This window comes from Anarhichas minor, unplaced genomic scaffold (genome assembly GCF_050575085.1).
Source record: "Anarhichas minor isolate MPS153535 unplaced genomic scaffold, ASM5057508v1 ptg000030l, whole genome shotgun sequence".
Lineage (NCBI taxonomy): Eukaryota > Metazoa > Chordata > Actinopteri > Perciformes > Anarhichadidae > Anarhichas > Anarhichas minor.
Genome location: NW_027466476.1, coordinates 10128280 through 10149840, shown reverse-complemented (window position 1 = coordinate 10149840; position 21561 = coordinate 10128280). Strand labels below are relative to the sequence as shown.

The window sequence follows — 21561 nt, the reverse complement described above, 5'->3', positions numbered from 1 at the left end:
CGTCATGGCCCTGGGCATGAAAAGGACGCGGCTGGTAATGAGGTCGCTCACTCGCCGCCTGTCCGCTCTGCTGCTCGCCCAGGAAGAACAGAAGGAAACCAGAAGCCAGCATGTCGGACCAGTCGGAGTTTGACACGGACGTATGGACCCTGACCCGGTTCATCATCGAGACCGGCCGCCAGGCTAAGGGGGCGACCGGCGAGCTGACCCAGCTCATCAACGCCATCCTGACCGCCGTCAAAGCCATTTCTTCTGCTGTGCGCAAGGCAGGCCTGAACCACCTGTAAGTAAAAGGCTTAATGGGAACCATTGACATGCACCCGTGCATTACTGACTGTGATACATATGATTAAGCAAAGACTCGTGCAGATTTGATCTTTAGTAAACTACTTGCGCTTGCTTGCGTCCCTCTGCGAAGAGGTCAGAGGTCAGAGGTCAATATCAGCTGCAGAACAGCTGGTAGGAATTCAGCGTCTCGCTGAAGTTATTCGATTTAGGAGCCAGAGAGAGATTCGAGGGGCCGAGGGAGACGGTGCTGATATGACTGATATTGTTCTGTGTGTTCTGTAGAAGTCACGCTGCTGCATTGTGAGCAAAGACTAGAGAGCTTTGTGAGATTTTAGGTCCATTTCAACACACTAATGTGAGAAAAAAGAAAAGATTGTGCAGCTTTTCTAGCGAGATAACCAGCTGTTTGTGGAGGGAATTGACGTTGGAGAGAATCTGGAGAATTGTGTGAATTCATTGGGAGGCTGAAAAGGAGAAGAGTGGAGCCTTGTATTTATATTATGGATGGAAGTGTAGCCCCATCCATAATATAAATATATATAATAATACATTTTAAAAAAGCTTGTTGAGAGGGAAACACAGCCTGTAACCATCCTTAAAGACCATCAAGTACCTTCAAACTTAATAAACTTTATTTATATAGCACGTTTCAAAACAAAGATTAAACATTTGATTGATTGGCTGATTGATTGATTGATTGACTGGTTGATTGATTTATTGGCTGATTGACTGATTGATTGACTGGTTGATTGATTGATTGGCTGATTGACTGATTGATTGACTGGTTGATTGATTTATTGGCTGATTGACTGATTGATTGACTGGTTGATTGATTGATTGGCTGATTGACTGATTGATTGACTGGTTGGTCCACACAGGCAGGGCTTGGCGGGCTCCGTGAACGTGACGGGGGACGATGTGAAGAAGCTGGACGTTCTGTCTAACGACCTGGTGATCAACATGCTGCAGGCCTCCTACGGCACCTGCTGCATGGTGTCTGAGGAGAACAAGGAGCTCATCATCACGCCCAAAGACAAGAGGGTGAGTGGACACGACGACACCATGATGGGTTAACTCAGGACTTATTGTTTTAACCTGCATTAGATAGGCATTTTGTGAAGGAACCTTATAATTCACAATAAGGTATATCTCTATTAAAAGGACAGAACAATGTACAGATACAGAAATAAGTAGAAGTATATGAAATACAGTCAAGAATAATGTTATGATTTTGTTTTTAAAGTCAAAATTACAAGGCAAGCTGTATATAGACATACACAGCAGCTATGACCAGTGTTGTACTTATATTTATATAAGTGACGTGACATAGTTGTGTGATTAGCAGCAGCAAAGTATATGATCTCATCTGATGCAACAGTGTGAAGTCGTTCTTCACACTTTAAAGGTGAAACGAGTTCCCTCTTGTTTCCACTGAAGTGAGTTAATGAGACGCAGCTGAAAGAATCCACCTGTTGTGATTATTACTCTTTATCCAATGTTCAGACTTCTGTTCTGGAAATATTTGCACATTAGAACATATTTAATAAGATAATGCCTCATTTGCATATTTAAGCATCAAATTCCTGAAAACTTGTAAAACAAAACAATGTAACCCTGTTCACCTGGATTAGTTAATACTTCTATAATAATAATAATATGTAGTTTGTTTGTCACAGGGGAAGTACGTGGTGTGTTTTGACCCTCTGGACGGATCCAGTAACATCGACTGCTTGGCTTCTATCGGCACCATATTTGCCATCTACAAACGGGTGAGTCTAGATAAACCATCACAAAGGGTTTATATTCACTGGTATACGTATAAATGTTATTTTATTGTTTGTTTAAAAGGAGGTTAAAGGTCATGAGGATCCTTCCACACATATAAATTATAAGATAAATCATGTATTGTTCTAGTAAAGGATAGTAAAAACTGATGATCTGATTGTGATTATCATGAATATTCTGTCATCTGAATGTATTTAGTTCACTAAGAACGATTTATTACATTTCATGCAATTTTAGAAGGATGAATACGCCAAATAATAATAAATAAAATACATTAAGGGCATCAAGAGCAACGAATATTCTCCTTAAATATACAAATATAATATATACATATACATGTGTAGATACATATATACAAATATTCTTTTAAATAAAATAAATAATAATAATGAGATATATATGACATTAGTAGACTCGATCACATATTATGAAAGTTGAGTATGTGAGTGTCAGTGAATAGTTTAATATGTTACATAAAAGGATATTTACAGAAGTGCAGTAACACTCTGCAGACACAAGGGGGCACTGCTGTCCAGCTAATCTGACTTTCATCTTCTTAAACTGCACGTGAAGTCAGTCACTCAGTACTTGCAGGATTTACAGTCTGTTTTGGATCAGCAAGCAGAGAAACCATGCAAGAAATATACAAATATAGACGTACTGTCATCTCTGTTAGTGTAGGATATACAAATGTTAGTATGATTGAATATAAATACTTTGTATTAGTCTGTTTGTTTGTTTTACAGTTTTGTGTATATGCTCAATGTCTTTTTTATCGCAAACTACAACTTATAGACAAACTGAGACTTGGATATACATATATTGGAATAATGTTTGTTTTTCTTAACTGTTTCTCTGAATTTACAGTATTTTAATTTAAATTGTGATATTAGGGATATCATGTTGTTGTTGTTGTTTGACCAATAGCAGATTTAGAACACGTGGCCCCATTTATCTCCCTCACTGTTGCTGTTTAAACCTTTTTTTGCTGTAAATATTTTAGTATACAGTTCTTAAAACCGACTCTTCTATATTTGTGGTACCTGGAGAACTGAAGGACTGCAGGAAACCTGTATTCACGTGTTCATGCCTTCGTGTCTTCATGTCTTCATGTTCCTGGTTCAGGTGTCGGAGGGGGAGCCCACAGAGAAAGACGCCCTGCAGCCGGGAAACAACATCGTGTGTGCGGGCTACACTCTGTACGGCAGCGCCACCCTGGTGGCCCTCAGCACCGGAGCCGGCCTCAACTTCTTCATGTTGGACCCCGTGAGTACTTCACTGCTAGCGGACGCCTCCTCTGGTCTCTCTGCTGTCTCCTCCTCAACATGAGTGTCTCTTGATGTCACTGTTTATATGCTTTTATGGCCCTATAGCTGCTTTTATTTGAGAAAACACACTTTTATCCTGTCAATCATTCCTCCACGCTGCACGGCTCCACTCTGTTATCAGGGACTGTACACACACATAAACCCGTGTTTATTGGATACTTGTCTCGTTTAAATCCTTAAAGAAGTCCAGCATGAATATAAAGACAAACAAGTTGTTTTGTGTATGTATTGGAGGCTTTTCAATATCATTTTTCTTAAACATCTTTTCATCATTTTAAAGTCCTTCAAGATCTGACTCCTGGTTGACTGTGTCTGGAGTCTGGAGGCTTTTATTCATCCATCTTTTTGTTTATTTTTGCAGAAAAACTGCACAATCACAACTAGTTGCATTAATTTTGTGATGCATGAGCTTCACGTTTTCAGAATTTTGTGCATAGTTCCACTTTCTGTGTGTATAAAATGGAGAAAAACTGTTCTCACACAGTTTGTAATACTGTAAATATATAAATATTGCAGTACTTTCATCAGTGGGCCAGAGGCTTAATCAACATCGTGTTACCTCCTTCAGCGTTAGATGGTTAGTACTAAATTGGTTTTAGTTAAAAACTTTTTGCTTTTGTTCCCTTTCACTCAGTTATATCATACGAGTTATCCGTGTCGTATCCTGCATCTTATTCCAGATTAAAATGTATCTTTTTCTTTTTATTATGTGGCTCAGAGGTAACAGCCGGGGCAGCTTTAGTTATTATGGGATGAAAAGGTTCAAAGCATGTTTGAAAGTAATCTTGTTGTTGTTGCATCCAGAAACCTAGAAAACCAGTGTTGTTCTGTTTTCAAGCATGAAATCCACCAACACGAGAAGTCCTCAGGCCTAAAGTCAGTTATGATATACATTATAATACAGACCGTGTATTTTGCAGACTTCTCTCTGGCATTGTTTAATGGACGGTCTCTCCATAAGTATATTTAGGTTATTATAAAATGTTTTCTTTCCACCTAAACGTATCCTTCTTGTTCTTCAGGCCATCGGCGAGTTCATCCTGACTGAGAAGAACGTGAAGATCAAGCCGAAGGGGAAGATCTACAGTCTTAACGAGGGATACGCAAAGTACTTCCACCCGTCCATCAACGAGTACCTCAAGCACAAGAAGTACCCCGAGGTCAGAGCATGTCACAAAGCTTCACAAACATCACAAACTGCTATAAATGTAAATTTATGTTACAATGCAAAAAAAAGAAATCTATTACATTCTTCTTTTGACAAATTGTCCTTTTCAGCTTAAATAAGGAATTTGCTTTTCACATATGTTCATTTTATTGTGAAAAGTGAAATAATTTGCCTTTTCGAAGAAAACTCAAGTTAAAATCTGGTTGGCCGGGTCTTCATTAATACAGGCGATGACAGAACTCTCTTTTTTCTTTTCTTACTTTATTTATTTCATTGTATTTATTTGTATTCCATTATATCCATAATTGTTGAGGTAGCACTACAGGTACATTGGTTAATGCATTTGGTTTGCAGAGGGGAGGCTGCTCATGTTTATGTGACATGAAAAACTCCTGAATATAAGTTAAAACAAGTGTAACTGAACAAGCATCTCCTCCAAGTTGTATGTTTTCTGTGTTGTGTGTCGGATAAATATTAAATCTAGTTGGCAGAGGGTTCGCTGCAGCTCAAATAGACTGAGCGACAACCGATTGTTTGCATTTTAACTGTTGTTTTTACACTTTTATTCTAAATTAAAGTGGCAGGAAGTCATGATAGCAACAAAGAGCAACTTCAGATGCAGAATGTGGCTTTATTTTACATATCTGGTCAATATAAAAGACTTTCTAGATGACATTTGAGGTGAAAACCTTGTGTTTATGAGGTAAAAGTAAGAGATGCTTCATGCAGTCAGGTACCACAGACAGAGAGGCCGAACAGTGACCATCCTGACCCACAGACATGTGATCCATCATGACACTCGGGTTCAGACAGCATGAAGCCCGGTCAGCTGAGCTGCAGGATGGCGACACAGTTTACTGCAGGAAAACATTGTGTTCCTCAGGAAACTGCAGCCTCTCATCTGGAAACTCTGATCTCCAGACTCAGCACTTCTGCAGCCACAAACCTGACGAGCAAAGTTCGTCAGGTCATCAGAGCACTTTTATGAAAGGATATGTCAGCTTGAATGTCCGTCCCTGAGGCTTCTTCTTCACAAAAGTTGCCCAAAATTGAGCATTTTCTATTTTCTATACATTTTTTTATCATTCAAACAGCCTCAACCGACTTGTTTTAGAGGAAAAACTCACTTAGAGTCTGTATTTGGAGTCTTAAACACGGCCCGTAAGCTCTGAAAGGTTAGTTTGAGAACAGCAGCTGTAAACACCTTGTATGCACATCAGTGATTCCAACAACGTAATGGAAAATAAAGTAAACAAAAGTATCAAAGCATCAACAAAAAAAAGATAATTCAATCCACTCTTGTAGCAATAAACTTCTCCTGCGTCCAGTTTACTGCGTATGCGTCAAACACTTCCATTGATATCGATGTCTGTTTGTATTCTTCTTGCTCGCAGCTGCGTTTGCTCACATCGGAGCAGCTTTCGGGTTTTGTGCACCACATACCTGGAAATAAAACTTGAGGTCGGCTCTGACTTTCAGTTCTTTTAGATTTAAAACGGGATTAAAACTTTTCTGTTTCTGTTCTCATCATTTGGGACTATTTGTTCATATCTTAAACTGCACTTTAAGTGTAATTCTATTTTATTTTACTCTTTTGTATCTTATAAAACTTGCATTGCTTTTCATGGTATTAAAGATGTTCATTTAATGTTTGTACATACCTTACAAACAGGGGCATTATTATACAGACGCTTTCACACACAAACTGCAGCTCAAAGTGAACAACAAAACAATTGTCACGCAGTCATGTTTCCTTAAAGACCTGCTGAATGTTAAGTGTCAGTTTTATCTTCCTCTGATAGATTGTAATGTTGTATCTTAGGCATGGAAACAGAGAATGTGTCTACTAATATCTACTACTACTACTCATCGTCATGTGACACTTTACTCAACCATCATGACGCAGCAGTAAACCGCACTCATTACTCACTATGTGCGTCCAAATAGCAGAAACGTGTCTCACAGGTTTGAACTGGGAACGTAAAATGTTGCTGGAAAGACTCACATGGAAGTTTGAATCTAGTTTAAAGACGATGTCCTTTCTTCTTTTTTTAAATACCTGCAGCGTTAGTATCAAATCCTCTCTGCTCTTCTGTAAAACAGGTGTTCTCCAAACAAAACTCTCACCGTCTCGTGTTGCAAATACTGAATTACTTTCTAAATTAAAGTGTGGAAAATCAGGAAAAACTGATATTATAATAACTGATCTTTCTTACTATTAGAGAAATATTTTCATTACTTCCTAAACCATCTGCCAGAGGCACAACATCAAAGTAAAATATGTACTATGTGTTCATTTAGGAGCCAAAAAGCATTTTAACTCTGGATGGTTAATTGTCTAATAATGAAAGTTAAAGAAGGTTCCTCTGCCGTCAGCGCTGATAAACTTTCAGGACGTGTGAGGTATTTTAAAGATAATTTCATTCACAACTTTCCCACACTCTCTTGCTACTCCATCTACTCTAGGTTTTTTTTTGCATTCTCTTCTCCTTTATTTTAGGAAGTTTCACGCTGTCTGAACTGCTGCCAGCTGGATGTGTTTTCTCAGTGTGTAGTGTGGGAGGGTCTGTTTTTTGGTGAAATACACTTCGGCACCACTCCCTCATGATGACTGGGATGTGACTCAGCAAGCACATGACTGTGCATCACGTTGTCATGTCATGTCATGTCATGTTCATCACGTTGGGATGAAAAATGGTGAAATGAAGTAAAGAAGCTCTTTAAATCAAGAGAGATCCGCAAGCACAACTTGTTTTTGTCGGTGTGTGTAACGCAGCAGGATTAATGTGTTGCAGCTGCTGCAGACGGAGTTTGACCCGTCTGTTGTTTGCTGTTCAGCTTTTCTTCGTCGGCAGGTCAGAATGACTCATGATCTGCTGTAGCTGCAACTTTTAAATAAGCTGCCTGACTGACCTGTTTATATATATTACCCTTTTGTTTTTACTATACTAGATTAAAATGTATACAGGAGAACACAAATATGTAGTAAAACTTGATGTGTCAATCACTCTGAACCCCAGCAACTTTAAGTTTATCATTTAACAACTGTATTATTATAAATACTATATTTCAAAATATCACTCCTATAAGCAAAGCTCTTGTCACAGGGTTTATTTACAGGGAAAGCACAAGGGGAAAACAGTGAGGGAACAGCGAGCAGGGGAATCCAAGGAGGGCGAGGGTGGAACCCAGGCAGGACGAGGCAGGGCAGGCAGACTGGGGAACCACGAGGATGAACCAAACTGCAGGAACAGGAAGACAGGGTCAATGCAAAGAAAAGACACTTGCGGAAAAAACTCTGAAATACTTTCAAACAGAGCGGCCGAGAACGAACGAACTACCACGTTAAGTTGTAACAATGATCTGGAGAAGAGTGGATGAAGAACCGGGGTAGATATACTGTTGAGTGATGAGTTGATGGAAGGCAGCTGGGTTGACTGGGCAGGGGAGGTGAATTGTAGTCAGGAAGCCGGGAGGAGGTCGGGTCGGAGCACACACACACACACACACATACACACACACACACACATACATACACACACACACACACACACACACACACACACACACACACACACACACACACACACACACACACACACACACAGGACAAGCAGGGGGCACGGCCTGGCCATGACAGCTCTCTTAAGTTTTACTGTGCTTTACTCTCAGTAAATAATCAATGTGAACAATTTGATATTCAAGGAGGGATTTGGTAATCCTAAAATCATTATGGTACCACCAAACATCCTGAGCCAAATTATGAAAAGTGGTAGCAGTCAAAGTCTATTCTGAATCCAAAGTTACAGGTCAGATATGCTACTGGTTTACACGACAGGAGTATCTTGTATCTTACCACAGCATCCTACATCGGACACACCGGAAGCCTGAAGTGAGCTCTGAGGCAGACTGTCAGACAGACTTCCTGTCCCCAGGAAGCCCGACCACAGTCAAATAAAATACAAATTTACTGTAAATTATGAGCAGTGCTTTGCCATGGCCCACCTCTGACTCTCACAGCTGTCCAGCTGTCCTCTGTGGAGTTTGTGAAGGTACTGAGGTTAATTTGCACAAGACCTGGCTTCATACATAAGATGACACGTCAACCATCTAATTTTTTCGAGTCAAAGAACACATTCATGTTACATCCAGCATTCTATTCTATTCTATTCTATTCTCAAGGGCAGATAATGTCTCCTTTTATGAATATTCACTATTTGCTAGTCCAGCGTTCACCATGTTTTCCATGGCACAGTTTTCACAAAACTCCACACATTATGACCCATTAGCAGTAATGAAATAACACTGTATATTACAAAATAAATTTCACACAAGTCACAGCAAAAGTTTAAGCTGTTGCAACTAACTCCGCAAATTATCCTTTTAACATTGTTAAGCTGTCTATGTTTGCAAATTCATATTCAAATGCTAATATAGTGCATCCCGTGTACTGTATGGTGACTATAGCCACACCCAAATCTCACCTGCTCCTGAGTTTGGGAATTAGTCAGTTGATGGATTTAAGACCTAAAAACTGTTTTGAACTGAATTATTTGGTGGATAATAGTTATTAAGACAAATAATAATAATAAGTCTTTCTATTAATTATTATAACAATTTACATTTTACTACTATGACTTTTTACGATGTACTATACTTTTAATGTTTTTATGACATTCTATACTGTGACATATTTATGACTATATTCGACATGCTAAACTATGACTTTTTTAGCTTGTGACCATAGTATTTTGCTAGCTACAACGTTAGCGAGGAAGCAAGCTAAGGTTAGCCAGCTAGCTGTAATGTAGCTACGCTGCATGGATTTGGCGTTGGTTGCTTGGTAATGTTCGCTGACGTTATTTCAAACGACAAGCTAGACAATTTATCAGCCACATGGATGAATTAGCAGACCGTATCTACTCAAGGCAGTATTTTGCTATGTTAGCTAAACACTGTTGGCGCTGTAAGGGAGCTGAAGCACGGATAAGTAAGATGGCGCCGTGCGTAGTAAGATAGTATATAATCTATCTATCTATCTATCAACGTCACATCCTTTTGGATTTTACCGGCAAAACCATCCCAAGTCCTTCACACAGAAATCAAATAATACATCTTAATTGTTACAAATAGAACCTAAAGTACAATATCTGAGTACTTCTTCCACTATTGGAATTATGGGACACTTAAAATGGAGTCATGGACCATCAAAAATCATTCAACAAATGTGAGATATACGCCACTGTTCAAACACATTCTTCACTACACTAATATTTAAATGTACCACTACTCCCTACAGGATGGCAGCGCTCCCTACGGAGCTCGTTATGTGGGCTCTATGGTGTCAGACGTTCACCGCACCATCGCCTACGGAGGGATCTTCTTGTACCCCGCCAACGAGAAGAGCCCCAAGGGAAAGGTAACCACCGACCTCTGCAAAGCCACGTTACCACCGCCACAGTTGTCAGATTATTAAAACACAAAAGCATTTTGGATTGATTTAACTGACCACAGTATCATATCCTACTTAAAAACACTAATTAAGATAATTCAAATATGATAAAATGTTAGTTTGGGCCAGTCACAGATGGGGTATAGCCTGGCTCTAGACTTTTGACTCTCCCACTAAAACCACCACCACCACCTACGTATATAGAGTTCTGCAGGAATGAGTCCTAAAACCCGCAAATGAGTCAACAATTTGCACTTATGGTTCCCTCGTGTCAAAGTCAATGTTTTTTTGAATGGGTTTATGGTTAAATGCCTGCAATAAGGTCTGCGGCTAACACAGGCTTAAGAGGTTTTAATGTTTTACCCCTGGTAGATACCGCTCTTGGGAAATTTGAAGTTTTAACTTGTCTTAAAAAAGGCGGTTGCTGACAAGTGGCTAAATGAGAATACAAAACACCATCACGCCAACTATTCTGTCTTTAGCTTAGTGGTGTTGATGTGAAGTTTGTTTATAGCCTTGCGTTTGCGTTTTACTTCTAGTGATGGCAGTTATGCTTTAAAAAGCATAAATGTGGTCTTCATTTGTGAAGATTATCTTGCCGAACAAAACATTGCAAGTATAACGTTTGTTTGCCACAAAGTTTATTTTCTGCAATAATCCAAAGAAAAAAATCCCATTTGCTTTTTGTCGAGGAAACCAGTGCAATGCTAACTTCCAGGTTGGCCTACGAACATATGCGTGCCTGTAGAACTCTATACCTCACACACAAGGAAATATTCTGAAGTAGAAAATGTGTTTATTTTTACGCGACAAATATAGTCTGTAAAAAAATAATTCTCTGAGTCGTCTTCAAAGACTCAAAATAATAATTGTCATTCCACCTTGTGAATAAAAAGAAAACATAGGTAGATTCAAACTACAAAAACTTTGGCTATACTTAAAACAAATTAAAATTTAAAAAGCCCTACACAAACCCCCAAAATTTCCTTAGCCAACACATGAGAAAGATATGTATGAACCCAGTGTACAGTGTAAACTGGTATATTAATGCACCAGTCATTGTTCAAGTAGCACAATGTGCCTCAGTCTCTTTTAGTGTTTCTAATGAAGAGATCTGCTATCGACTCAAAAATCATTCAAACTTGGAGTCCAGATAGACCTGATTATAAAGCTCCACAGCCCGAGGCACTGGTTCCTGTCACCTCCCAGATTTAACTGACACTCACACCCTCAAAGACAAACTGTACTTGGGACGTTTGCAACCTGAGGCTGGAGGGGGGGGTTTCTCCTCCTGTGATAAATTAAGCTCAGAGAAAGTCAAGGCTGGTCATAAAAGATAAACAACAACCCGTTTTCTTCCAGTCAGCTGTGATCCATTTATCCTGAACCTAATGTCTTTATTTACATTCATACCAGCACGTGGTTAAAGTGTGGTGGATTCTTTGACCTCAAAGATCCTGAAAACATTACAGCACACAGGTTGTCACACAGACCGTAACTGACCTTTAACTGTAGGTGTTACATACTGGACATAAAGGCTAGGCTATCTATTTATAAAGCACATTATAAAAACAGTGGCAATCTTTAGTTTCCTTGTTTCATCAGTTTTAAATAAAATAAATTTGAATAAACAGGCACAAAAAGATCTACTTCCACCTCTGTTAAAGCACAATGAAGTTAAAGAGTAATTGCACATTATAACGTGTTTTGAAAACATTGATCTAAATGATATGACTGAAATTTTCATGCTTGCTAATCCCACCATGCTTTCATGCTAACGTCACAACTCTTTCGTCATACAGAAGGACTTTTACTTGTATTTGTACACTGTAGTATTGCTTTGGTTGAGTAAAAGATTCGAGTACTTCTTCCACCAATGCTTCTAGAGAGGTATATTCACCTGTTAGCAGCAATACGCTACATCAAAGTCTGATAACATTTAATGACTTTGACAGAAATATAAATATTTACTTTTTACAAAGCACTTTAAAGAGGAAACTGCTATTCCTCCCTAAAAATACTGTATGAAAAATAAACGTACAAAGCTTTTGACTGCAAAACAACGATCCTGTTTAATTTGTGTGTCTTTCTGTATTTTTCTTTTAAATTGTCTCCCCAAAGCTGCGGTTGTTGTACGAGTGCAACCCCATCGCCTTCCTCATCGAGCAGGCGGGAGGCGTCGCCTCCACCGGCACCCAGAGGGTCCTGGACATCCAGCCCGAGAGCCTCCACCAGCGGGTGCCCTTCGTGGTCGGCTCCCCCGATGACGTCAACGAGTTCCTGACCTTTGTCAAGAAGCACCAGTAATTTACTTTAAATGTTTCGCTGAGAGGCCAGACTTTTGTTTCGATCATTGTTTTGCAATTTACTATAAAAGTGTTTGAGTTGTCAAATGTCTAGAAGGATCATAGAAAAATATTTCAATATAATAATATCAAATATAACAATATTTTTGTATGGTTGCAGAAAATGACAAATTGTTACTTAATGAGGGTTTAATTTGTGATCATCAGAAGTGTGTCCTACAGCGTTCCTTACATTTCAGCTTGTCCTTGTATCTCGACATTTAAGTCATTAAACTAAACATTTTTCAAAACAAATGATTATTGTTTTGTTCTGCCAAATGTTTTTGAAGTTAAAAAAATGTTTCTCAGTTTGTGCAACATGCTGAAATTGACCTGTTGATAAAGTAAAGTTTTAACACTTTTAACACTCGTTTCACCTACATTTTCTCAGCTTTCAGGTCACAATCTGATTTATTCCACCTTTTATGAAGCAATGCTCCAGAAGACACTTTTTTTTGCAGCAATTTTGTCATCAAGCTAGTGTACGATCTGCAGTATCAAACTAATTAAATTATAAAATTACATTATTTTAAGTATCTCTACTGTGTCGGAGAAATGCAGTAACTTATTGGAGTAAAAACGTAATCGTTTGTCAGCGGGAAACAGTGAATTACTGTGAAAAGAAACACTTGACTGTTGGGATCATGGGAGCAAGCGTTATGACTCCCAGAAAGCATCACTTTCACAGCAACATACAGAATAAGTATAATACAGTTAGAATTGAACTGTAAATGTACATCAAAGTGTTGTTAAAACACATCAAAGTGTGTTGTTTTAAAAGCTTCTAAAACCTGACCTCAGTTTCTAATGGTAGCCGCATTTTTGTCATTTTTGAGCTTTGAACACAAATTAATTAATTTCCATTCACCTCCATTGTTTTAGAGCAGCGTCAGAATTCTCAAAATTTTGGATTATTAAACCCAAAATCTGTTTAGCTGGACGCCACCAGAGGGTAAGTGAGACAATATGTTTTTGAGATTCGGTGAACTGGCCCTTTAATCACTCTCGCTCTCTCTTGTCCTTTATTTTTAAGTTACACAACAGTCTTACAGCCGCTCTCACTGTTTGTTCTGCGTATCAGTCTGGACTGAACTCAGAGGTGAAGTAAATATGTTACAGAATCACACACACACACACACACACACACACACACACACACACACCTGACCGGCTTTACTGTTAAGACTAATACTGGGATTCGGGTCAGTCAGCGGGCACATCTGACCTAAAGTAACAAAAGCAGAAAGCTTAATTAAGCTTTAACAGTTTTGGACAAAGTATTCAGATCTCTTATTTGAGTAAAAGTAGCAATACTCCAGTGTAGAAGTCCAGCATACAAAATGTTACTTCAGTAAAAAAGTATTAACAGTAAAAAATATACTTATAAAATATACTCAATTTCCAGAACGGATCATTTCAGTAAAGAATATTCTTTGGATAATAATTGAGGCATAAATGTGTAAAGCTGGAGCAAATTGTATTTACTTTAATGCAACCAATGTCAAGAAAAGCACAAGTCCTCTAATTTTTACAAAATTACCAGATTGTAATACCAGAGAGCTTTGTTTTTTTCCATGAATGAATGGCTGACAGGTTTGTTCTTACGAGTACATTGTTTTGTTTGCATTTTGCAATATGATAAAACCCCCAAAAAGGAAATTCATTTGAGAGAAAAATAATAATTCCTTTAGTTTCAATAGAGCGTTCACGGCCCGACGTTATCAGTGCTCGGGCCCCAATTATACGACAATAGACGTAATGAATGATCAGTTTATAGTAACCTTCATTTATTCAGTTATCATTAGTTGCAGTACTAGTTATCGCCTCATGGCTTTACGTATAACACACTTCTCCCCTGCAGTGAAGGGCCGACTTTGTTTCCCTATGAATCAACTGCATTGTTACAGAATCAATAATCAGAACTTTAATTTGACATTTTGTAAAAGCAGATCAAACATCATCTTAAGAAGCTGTCAAAAACGCGGCAAGAAGCTTTAAAAAGTCCAAAAACCCAAAGTTAGTGTTTCACAACTTTAATTGATCACAGAAAAAGTAGAAATCAAGAATCATTTACAATGACCGAAGCAAGTCAATTTATCACTTACCAAGTAAGATACGCATATTTACAAAGAATAAAACACGACTAAAATGTTTTCAGACAAAATAAAACGTGGCATAAAAATCAGCCAGACACAAAATAGCGCCATTTCCCTAAAAACAACAGTGTTTCTCCTCTTAAAACATCGTACAATCTCCTGCCGAAGTCGTCGCTCCGACTGAAGCCGCGTCCGTCGCTGTCAGCCAAAACTATTGCAATTATTTTTGACCTAAAAGTGGAGCTGTGCAAACGTTAGACGAGAGGATAACTGGCTGCTGTCGCAATTCCACAGTGGTTCTTTCTGTCTTTAGCCATCAAGATGTAGCCGTCGGCTCCCCACTTTTCACCCCAGCTGCAAGAAGACAAAGAAGACAAAGAATTACAGCCTGCAGTCGAGTAGAGAGGTTTAATTAACAGCCTAACGAGCTAGCCTTAGCTCATTTGTGGGATTACTTCTTCTGCAACAATTCATCTACAAAAGAGTTTGAGATAAAAATCTTACAAAAATCGGACAAAGTTACAACCCCTTATAAATACTTTCCCCTTAAATTGCTAAATATACTGTTTCCTTGTCAGTTGAGACACCTACTACTGGTACTACTTTTTATTCAGGTAGTACTTAGACCTGAAAAAATAAAAGTACAGCAGACTGTAATGTCTTCCACTGTGATTCTAAACACTCAGCGGTTTCCACCGACCTGTTCTTTACGATCCAGTATTTTTTCCCGTCCACATCTTCTCCCTCGAAGCCGTACCCCACCACCAGCACGCCGTGGTCCAGCTCCTCGCTGCTGCACTCCTTATCGAAGTAGATTCCTAAAATACAACAAAAAAACAACAACCAGTCAGCTACATACGAGCACAAAATAGATCTGAAAAAAACAAAAAAAAAACACAGATACTCGCAAAGAGAAAAAAAGTGTCTTGAACTGACCCGACTGGTAGAACTGGAAGGACTCGTGACCGGCGTCGATGGCGACAGAAACTGGTCCCACGGTGGCGACGGCCTTCATCAGAGCGTGCTCCTTACCGCTCGGGACGTCCACGAACCCTGTGTCGTTGGCAGAGTTGTACGCGGGGTCGTATTTACACGGCAGGGTGTCCTGGAGGAGGAGGAGGAAGAGAAGAAGAGGGTGAGTGGGACAGACCTGAACCCGATATATTCTGATAAAGGATCATTAAGTTATAAAATGTGCTGTGTCTGCAGTTTGTTATGCTCCTTTCACAACTATCAAAACATACACATACATATCTCATGAGACTTTAACTATATTCGAGACACTCACTGTTCCAGTGTAGGGGTATGCGTCCTCAGAGTCCAGGCCCTGGTTGTCCTGGACATACTGGAAGGCCTGGTCCATCAGGCCGCCGCTGCAACCCTCGTTGCCCTCGGGTCGGGAGCAGTCCACCAGGTTCTGCTCGCTCAGCGACACCAGCTTGCCCGTCTTCCTGAAGAGCTGACCCTCCAGAGCTCCGGTGGTGCTGAAGGCCCAGCAGGAACCACACTGACCCTGAGAGAGAGAGAGAGAAAGAGTGAGTGAGTGAGTGAGATTCATATTTTTCATGTTCTTGTGTCTCTTTCTGACGTCGGCCATTTTGTTGCTATTATTAAATAGACTTAAAGAAGTTCAGAGCTCTTTAAACGTCACAGAGCAATAGTTTTATTTCCTCCTAATTGTTGTTCTTGTTGCACTCTGCATCTTTTTATTGCCCTTTATCTCCCTGACTAGGAAAAGCACGTTGCGTCTATAAATAAAAAGATATTGGAAGTTGCACTCCAGCACTTTGCCCGAATGTAAACGAGGGTGGTTGCTCCACAGCGACCTGGTTTCCCCTTACAGGCTGTTAATGCACGATACTGAACAGACTGTACATTCTGGGCGGAGGAGGAGTGTGTGAAGCTAGATAACAAAAAGAACCTGCAAGCGGACATCTTATCTCTCTGTTACTTCAGCGGGCAGAGTTCCCTCACTGTTTTAATGTCTGCAAAATCTGCAACGATGCAACTGTTCAAAGTTGCAGCGTTGAGCAATCGTGTTTACCGAATGTCTCCAACAGCTGTTAATGGGTCATGTATCTCCTACAATCATGTCATAGCTGTTAGAATAAGAGCTCGTGGTGACGTTCAGCGTTTACAACAACTGACCAGGTTTGTGCTCTAACAAGACTTAACTAAAGCTGTTTCTGTTCTGGGGAAAAAAACGCCGTTTCTACATTTCATAAGTCACCAGGTGAGCTTGTCTGAAAGTCCTGAGACTACACGAGACATAAACGCACCAAAAAAAAGAAAAAAAAAGAAAAAAAAAAAAAAGAAAAAGAAAAAAAGAGGCAACCCGTTTTTTGTTTCTTACCTGGTCCTTAACGGGAGTGACGAAGCCCTTGTCCCTATAGTCCACAGAGCGTGGGGCCTCCAGGAAGTTGGGCTCCATGAACAGGGACCCCCGGACCTTCCTCTCTGCTTTGAGCTTGTAGCCGTTCATGAGCTGCCTGAACTCCTCATTAGTCTGTGGAAAGACAACGTTCAGTCAGTAGAGGACGACGACCAATGTGAAAAAAAAATAAAATAAATAAATAAAAGAGTTAAAGATTAAGGACTGTGGTTTATGATTGTAAAAGTGTACTCGAGTGGTTTCAGCTGCAGACTTCAATGGATTGTTAGTTAATCCGAGCTTGACGTACAATTCAATACTGAAGTAGCTACATTTTCAGCAATTGTTGCCACTTTTAGTTTTATCAAACCATGTTTTCTTTGCTTCATTTGGCTTCCAGATCTTCACAAAGAACCCTGATACGAGTGCGTGTGCGTGTGTTGAAACAGCATTTCTCACCATGTCCCCAAAGTGGTTCATTCCCAGGCGGTAGGAGTGTGAGCCCATTGAGTGCTCCAGATTGTGCATCTCGATCTTCTTCAGGTTCTTCTCCCACACCATTCTCCTCCAGCCCTCCTCCTTCTGCAAAACAAAACAAAAACAACATTTAGATTGTTTTTTTCAGAGTGGAGCAGCCTGCTTCGCGGTGGGGGGGGAGACAATTGATCACCTCATGATATTTCCTGCTGTGCCAGCTCTTCCACAGGTCCCAGTGGTCATCCAGCTGTGGGTCCAGGCTGGGGGCCGAGAGGGCTGCTCCAAGGCACACGGTCAACACGGCTAGAAGAGGCAGCATTGTTGCTTCCTACCGGAACAAAACAAACAAGTTAGGACTCAATTTCCCAAGAAGCACCGAGGGAGGCCCGAGGCCCGACTCCCATGGAAATAGACGTCCATTACAAAAGACACGATATCGTAGGAAAAGCGTGACGTTATGAAAGTTTTCCATCGAAATCCTCTCTCCTAACACGTTTCCCCATCGTGATGCTCTTCATGCATTCTTATAGTCTGTAGGACAGTTTGTTCTTTCCCATGACTCATCAAGAAATCCGCATTAAAGCTGCAATGCACATTCCCGACAGACACAGCAGTCATTTCCCGAATACCGACACTGATTAGGTTAAATAACCGCTATAAACCACACGAGGCAGATTAGTATACGATACTGGGTGTATGGGAGAATACCCGGTTGTTTCGGGGCTGTTTTTCCCAGCAAGTTAGGTTGCAGAAACGGATCGCAACAACAACACCCCGGACCTGTTTGTTTTGTTCGCAGTCACGAGATCTGCGGCGGCGGCGGAGAGCCAAGAAACCACCCGGCACTCACATCGAAATTACGACTAGGAAAACGAAAAGAAAAGCGAAACTTCCGACTAAATGGCGGTCAGATAGCGGTCCTTTCCACAGAATCCACCGCTGCTAGATGTTTAATTTAAGCCGAAGGGAAGAAACTATCAATGGCTGATGTAAGCTACAGAGAGGTAGACAAAGACAAAGGCAGCCGAATGAAACAAGACGGTCAATACTGGCAGATAAAACCAAAAACAAATGTAGTTTTTAAACTAAAAATACATTCAAAGTAGATATTAGCTTAAAATGGCTTTTTTTTTAAAGGACACTGGTGTTAAATCTGGGTTGATGACGAAACAATCCCTGTGAAACGAATACTCTTCAATGTTTTTGTCTTGTATATAATTTTTTTTTTCGACAAAAGAAAGCAAGCGCAACAACATAAAATGTAAAACTTACTGTTATTCTCTTCACAGTCACAGTCGAAGTAGAAACTGACCTCTCACCGAGGTACACAAAGTTTTATAAAGGGCCTGACTGGCAGCTGAAAAAACGTCCCACCGAGCTCTCCGATTGGTCCGCTCCTCGTTTATCGCCACTCACGGTCCCGCCCCCCGTCCCCCCCTCCCGGCGTGTGACGTCATCGCCGCACGTGATTCCTTCCATCTGGAATGGTTTTTGAGAAGAGAGGACAGGGTGTCTCTCTCTTTTCCTGAAGGATTGTTGCAGTTAACAAAAACGTTGTTGTTTACTGATAAGGACCCTTTAATTGATAATCACAATGACTTGTAATTAAAAGATAGGTCAAGTAAAGACCTTTTATTTGATCAAATTAACCTTCAGATTATCTGATGTAAGGCTAAAATACTACTTGTAATAGGTGTAACCGTATGTTGGTACTGGAAATGGGCAGATAAACCCCTTTACTTCAACACTCGGTGTGTTCAAATGCATTGAAGTGAATGGGATAGTGTCGGCTTTCTGCAGTAATCAGAGAAGGCAACTACAGACAACCTGCAGCAGTATTGCGTGACGATGGTTTCCTGAAAGACTTCTCATGTGTATTCATGTGCATGAGACAAAGATACAGGGAAAGTTTTGCTGTGACAGCAGAAATAAAAGGAAATACCAATTAAATGTAATGCACATTCAAAATAATTCAATCCAAGTGTAAATGAGTCAGTTTCCACCACTGAACATTTGACTATTATTAATATTTATATGCATTGTGCTCAAAGAATGCACAGATTTACAGCGCATGTAAACGTGTTGCCATATCCTGGTTGCTCATGTAAACACACTGATTAACTAACTGCTTGAGGGCTGCACATGTTACACAACAAACAAGCATTTCATATTTCGGAGGTAAACATCATTCAGGAAGTGGTGTTAAGGAGTTAGATAGTCGGCCTCTCTTCATCTTCAACTAGTGAACAAAATACTCAAGTTTCAACCAACAGCAGCACTTAAATGTTAAGCTGCTAAATTGTTGCTGAAAAGTACAAAGAGACGGCGACACATCACCTCAAACTTTGACCTGAGCAGCCACTTAGTTTGATCACGCCTCAGACAAAGCTGTGATTTTTAAACAGTGGAATTTAATTGATCCTCAAGTTTATATTCAATAAAGAATAAATAAGATGACTCCCCGGGACACAGTCTGAATTATAAAGGTCAAAGTTCATGTGATTGATAAGATTGTTGACAGGTTGTCGATGCACCTACAATTCTTTAGTTTTTGGACACTTCTTGTCTGAGATAGAGTCTGACATTAGTGGTTTAAAGTAACAAAGTACATTTACTCAAGTACTCAGTGTATAGTGCGTCTCAAAACTCAGACTCAAAATTGTACTTTAACAAACAGCTTTACAAGTTCAGATTCAGTTTAGTTCTTGTAAGAGCATTTTAATGTTGGAGTTCGTCAGTGTGGACTACACTTGAGATTTGTGTACTACTGGGTAGTACTGGATTATATATACTTCAAGAATATCGTATTTTATATTGTACAGCTGTCAAATAAATGTAGTGGAGTGAAAAGTACAATGTTTCCCTCTGAAATGTAGTAAAGTAAAAGTATAAAATGGCAGAGAATAGAAATACTCAAGTCAAGTACAGGTATGTCAAACTTGTACACAAATACAGTAGTTGAGTAAATGTACTTAGTTACATTCCACAACTGCAGATCTTATATGCAAAAGAAAAAAACAACAAATAAAGTATATTTTTTATAGATGTATCTAACAGTATATAAAGTGGTTTGAATTTGCCCCAATTTGACCAACTTCACTGTGACATGATTCATCATTATCTGTAATTTATGTAATGCGTCACGTCTTTGCGTTGTCACACGCGGGATGCACGATGTTCCAAAAATGTTTCCTCTGCATCATACTTTACAGTAAGCATAAATAAAGTTTGCTTGCATTTGCAGAAAGCAGACTGCGTCTTCAGCAGCTGATGTGTGACTGGATCATGTTGCTCAAGCAGAGCGACACATGACAATTGGTTGACTGAGCGCTTCCTGTACGAGGATGCATGTCTGGTCAGTAGTACTAGCAAAACGTAAATGTGCAAAAGGTTTGTCAGCAAAATGTATTTTTATGTCAAATTACTCAATATAATAGAATTATTAGGTCAGTTTTACTGATGCATTCATCTTCAAAAACAGCAGTTTTATGTTGCTGCTGGTTGAGGTGGAGCACATTTTATGACTTGGGTTTATTTTTACAATTAAAACAAAACATTTTGTTGTCAAATTGTACTTTTTGTATATAAATCTAAACATCAAATTAACTATAGCCGTCAGATACATTTAGAAAAGGGTTAAATATTTTCCTCTGAAATGTTTTGAAGTCAGAGTACTAATTATTATTACATGGACTCAAGTAAAATACTTTACAATTGTGCAGTAGGCTACTTGAGTAAATAGTTACTTCACACCAATGGCTGTCATGTTAAGTACGTTTTGAAATACTGTGAGTGAGTCAAAGCCGGTAAATATGAAACCAGATGCAGCATGTTAGCTTAGCTTAGCATAAAGACTGGAAACAGGGGGAAACAGTTAGCCTGGCTTTGTCCAAAGATACAAAATCTGCCGACCAACACCTCGCCCAAACTCACTAATAAACATGTTATATCAGGTTTTGTTATGGAGCTAGGCTAGCTGTTTCCACCCGTTTCCAGTCTTTGTGCTAAGCTAAGTTAACTGGCTGCTGGCAGTAGCTTTAAATTTGAAAAGCTAATGTCCCAGACTGTCAGTCTAAAGTCATTTGTTAACATGTTTATATTGTCAAATGATTTTCTGTTGATTGTGATCTGTATCTTGGCTGGTGGTGAACTTTGTAACATTTATACATTCTTTAGATTAGGACGCTGCGGTTGTCAGATGCTGGTCTGACAACCGCAGCCCAAAATATTAACAGACTTGAACTGATAAAC

The 21561-nt window shown here is 39.6% G+C and overlaps 2 protein-coding genes across 2 annotated transcripts; one reads left to right on the top strand and one right to left on the bottom strand.

Annotated features, from left to right (window-relative positions):
* The first annotated feature begins 95 nt into the window (after window positions 1-95).
* fbp2 (fructose-1,6-bisphosphatase 2) lies at window positions 96-14564 on the top strand. Its single transcript, XM_076104410.1, has 7 exons — window positions 96-283; window positions 1167-1329; window positions 1965-2057; window positions 3199-3339; window positions 4424-4561; window positions 9869-9988; window positions 12143-14564. Exons 1-7 carry the CDS (start codon window positions 111-113, stop codon window positions 12326-12328), a joined length of 1014 nt encoding a protein of 337 aa, XP_075960525.1. The 5' UTR covers window positions 96-110; the 3' UTR covers window positions 12329-14564.
* On the bottom strand, window positions 14384-18723 carry ctsla (cathepsin La). The gene is made up of 8 exons (XM_076104408.1): window positions 18583-18723; window positions 17504-17638; window positions 17293-17415; window positions 16816-16968; window positions 15751-15975; window positions 15399-15567; window positions 15163-15280; window positions 14384-14816 (listed from the first exon to the last, which is right to left on the bottom strand). The coding sequence occupies exons 2-8, from the start codon at window positions 17627-17629 to the stop codon at window positions 14717-14719; spliced, it is 1014 nt and encodes a 337-aa protein (XP_075960523.1). The 5' UTR covers window positions 17630-17638; window positions 18583-18723; the 3' UTR covers window positions 14384-14716.
* Between the last annotated feature and the right edge of the window lie 2838 nt (window positions 18724-21561).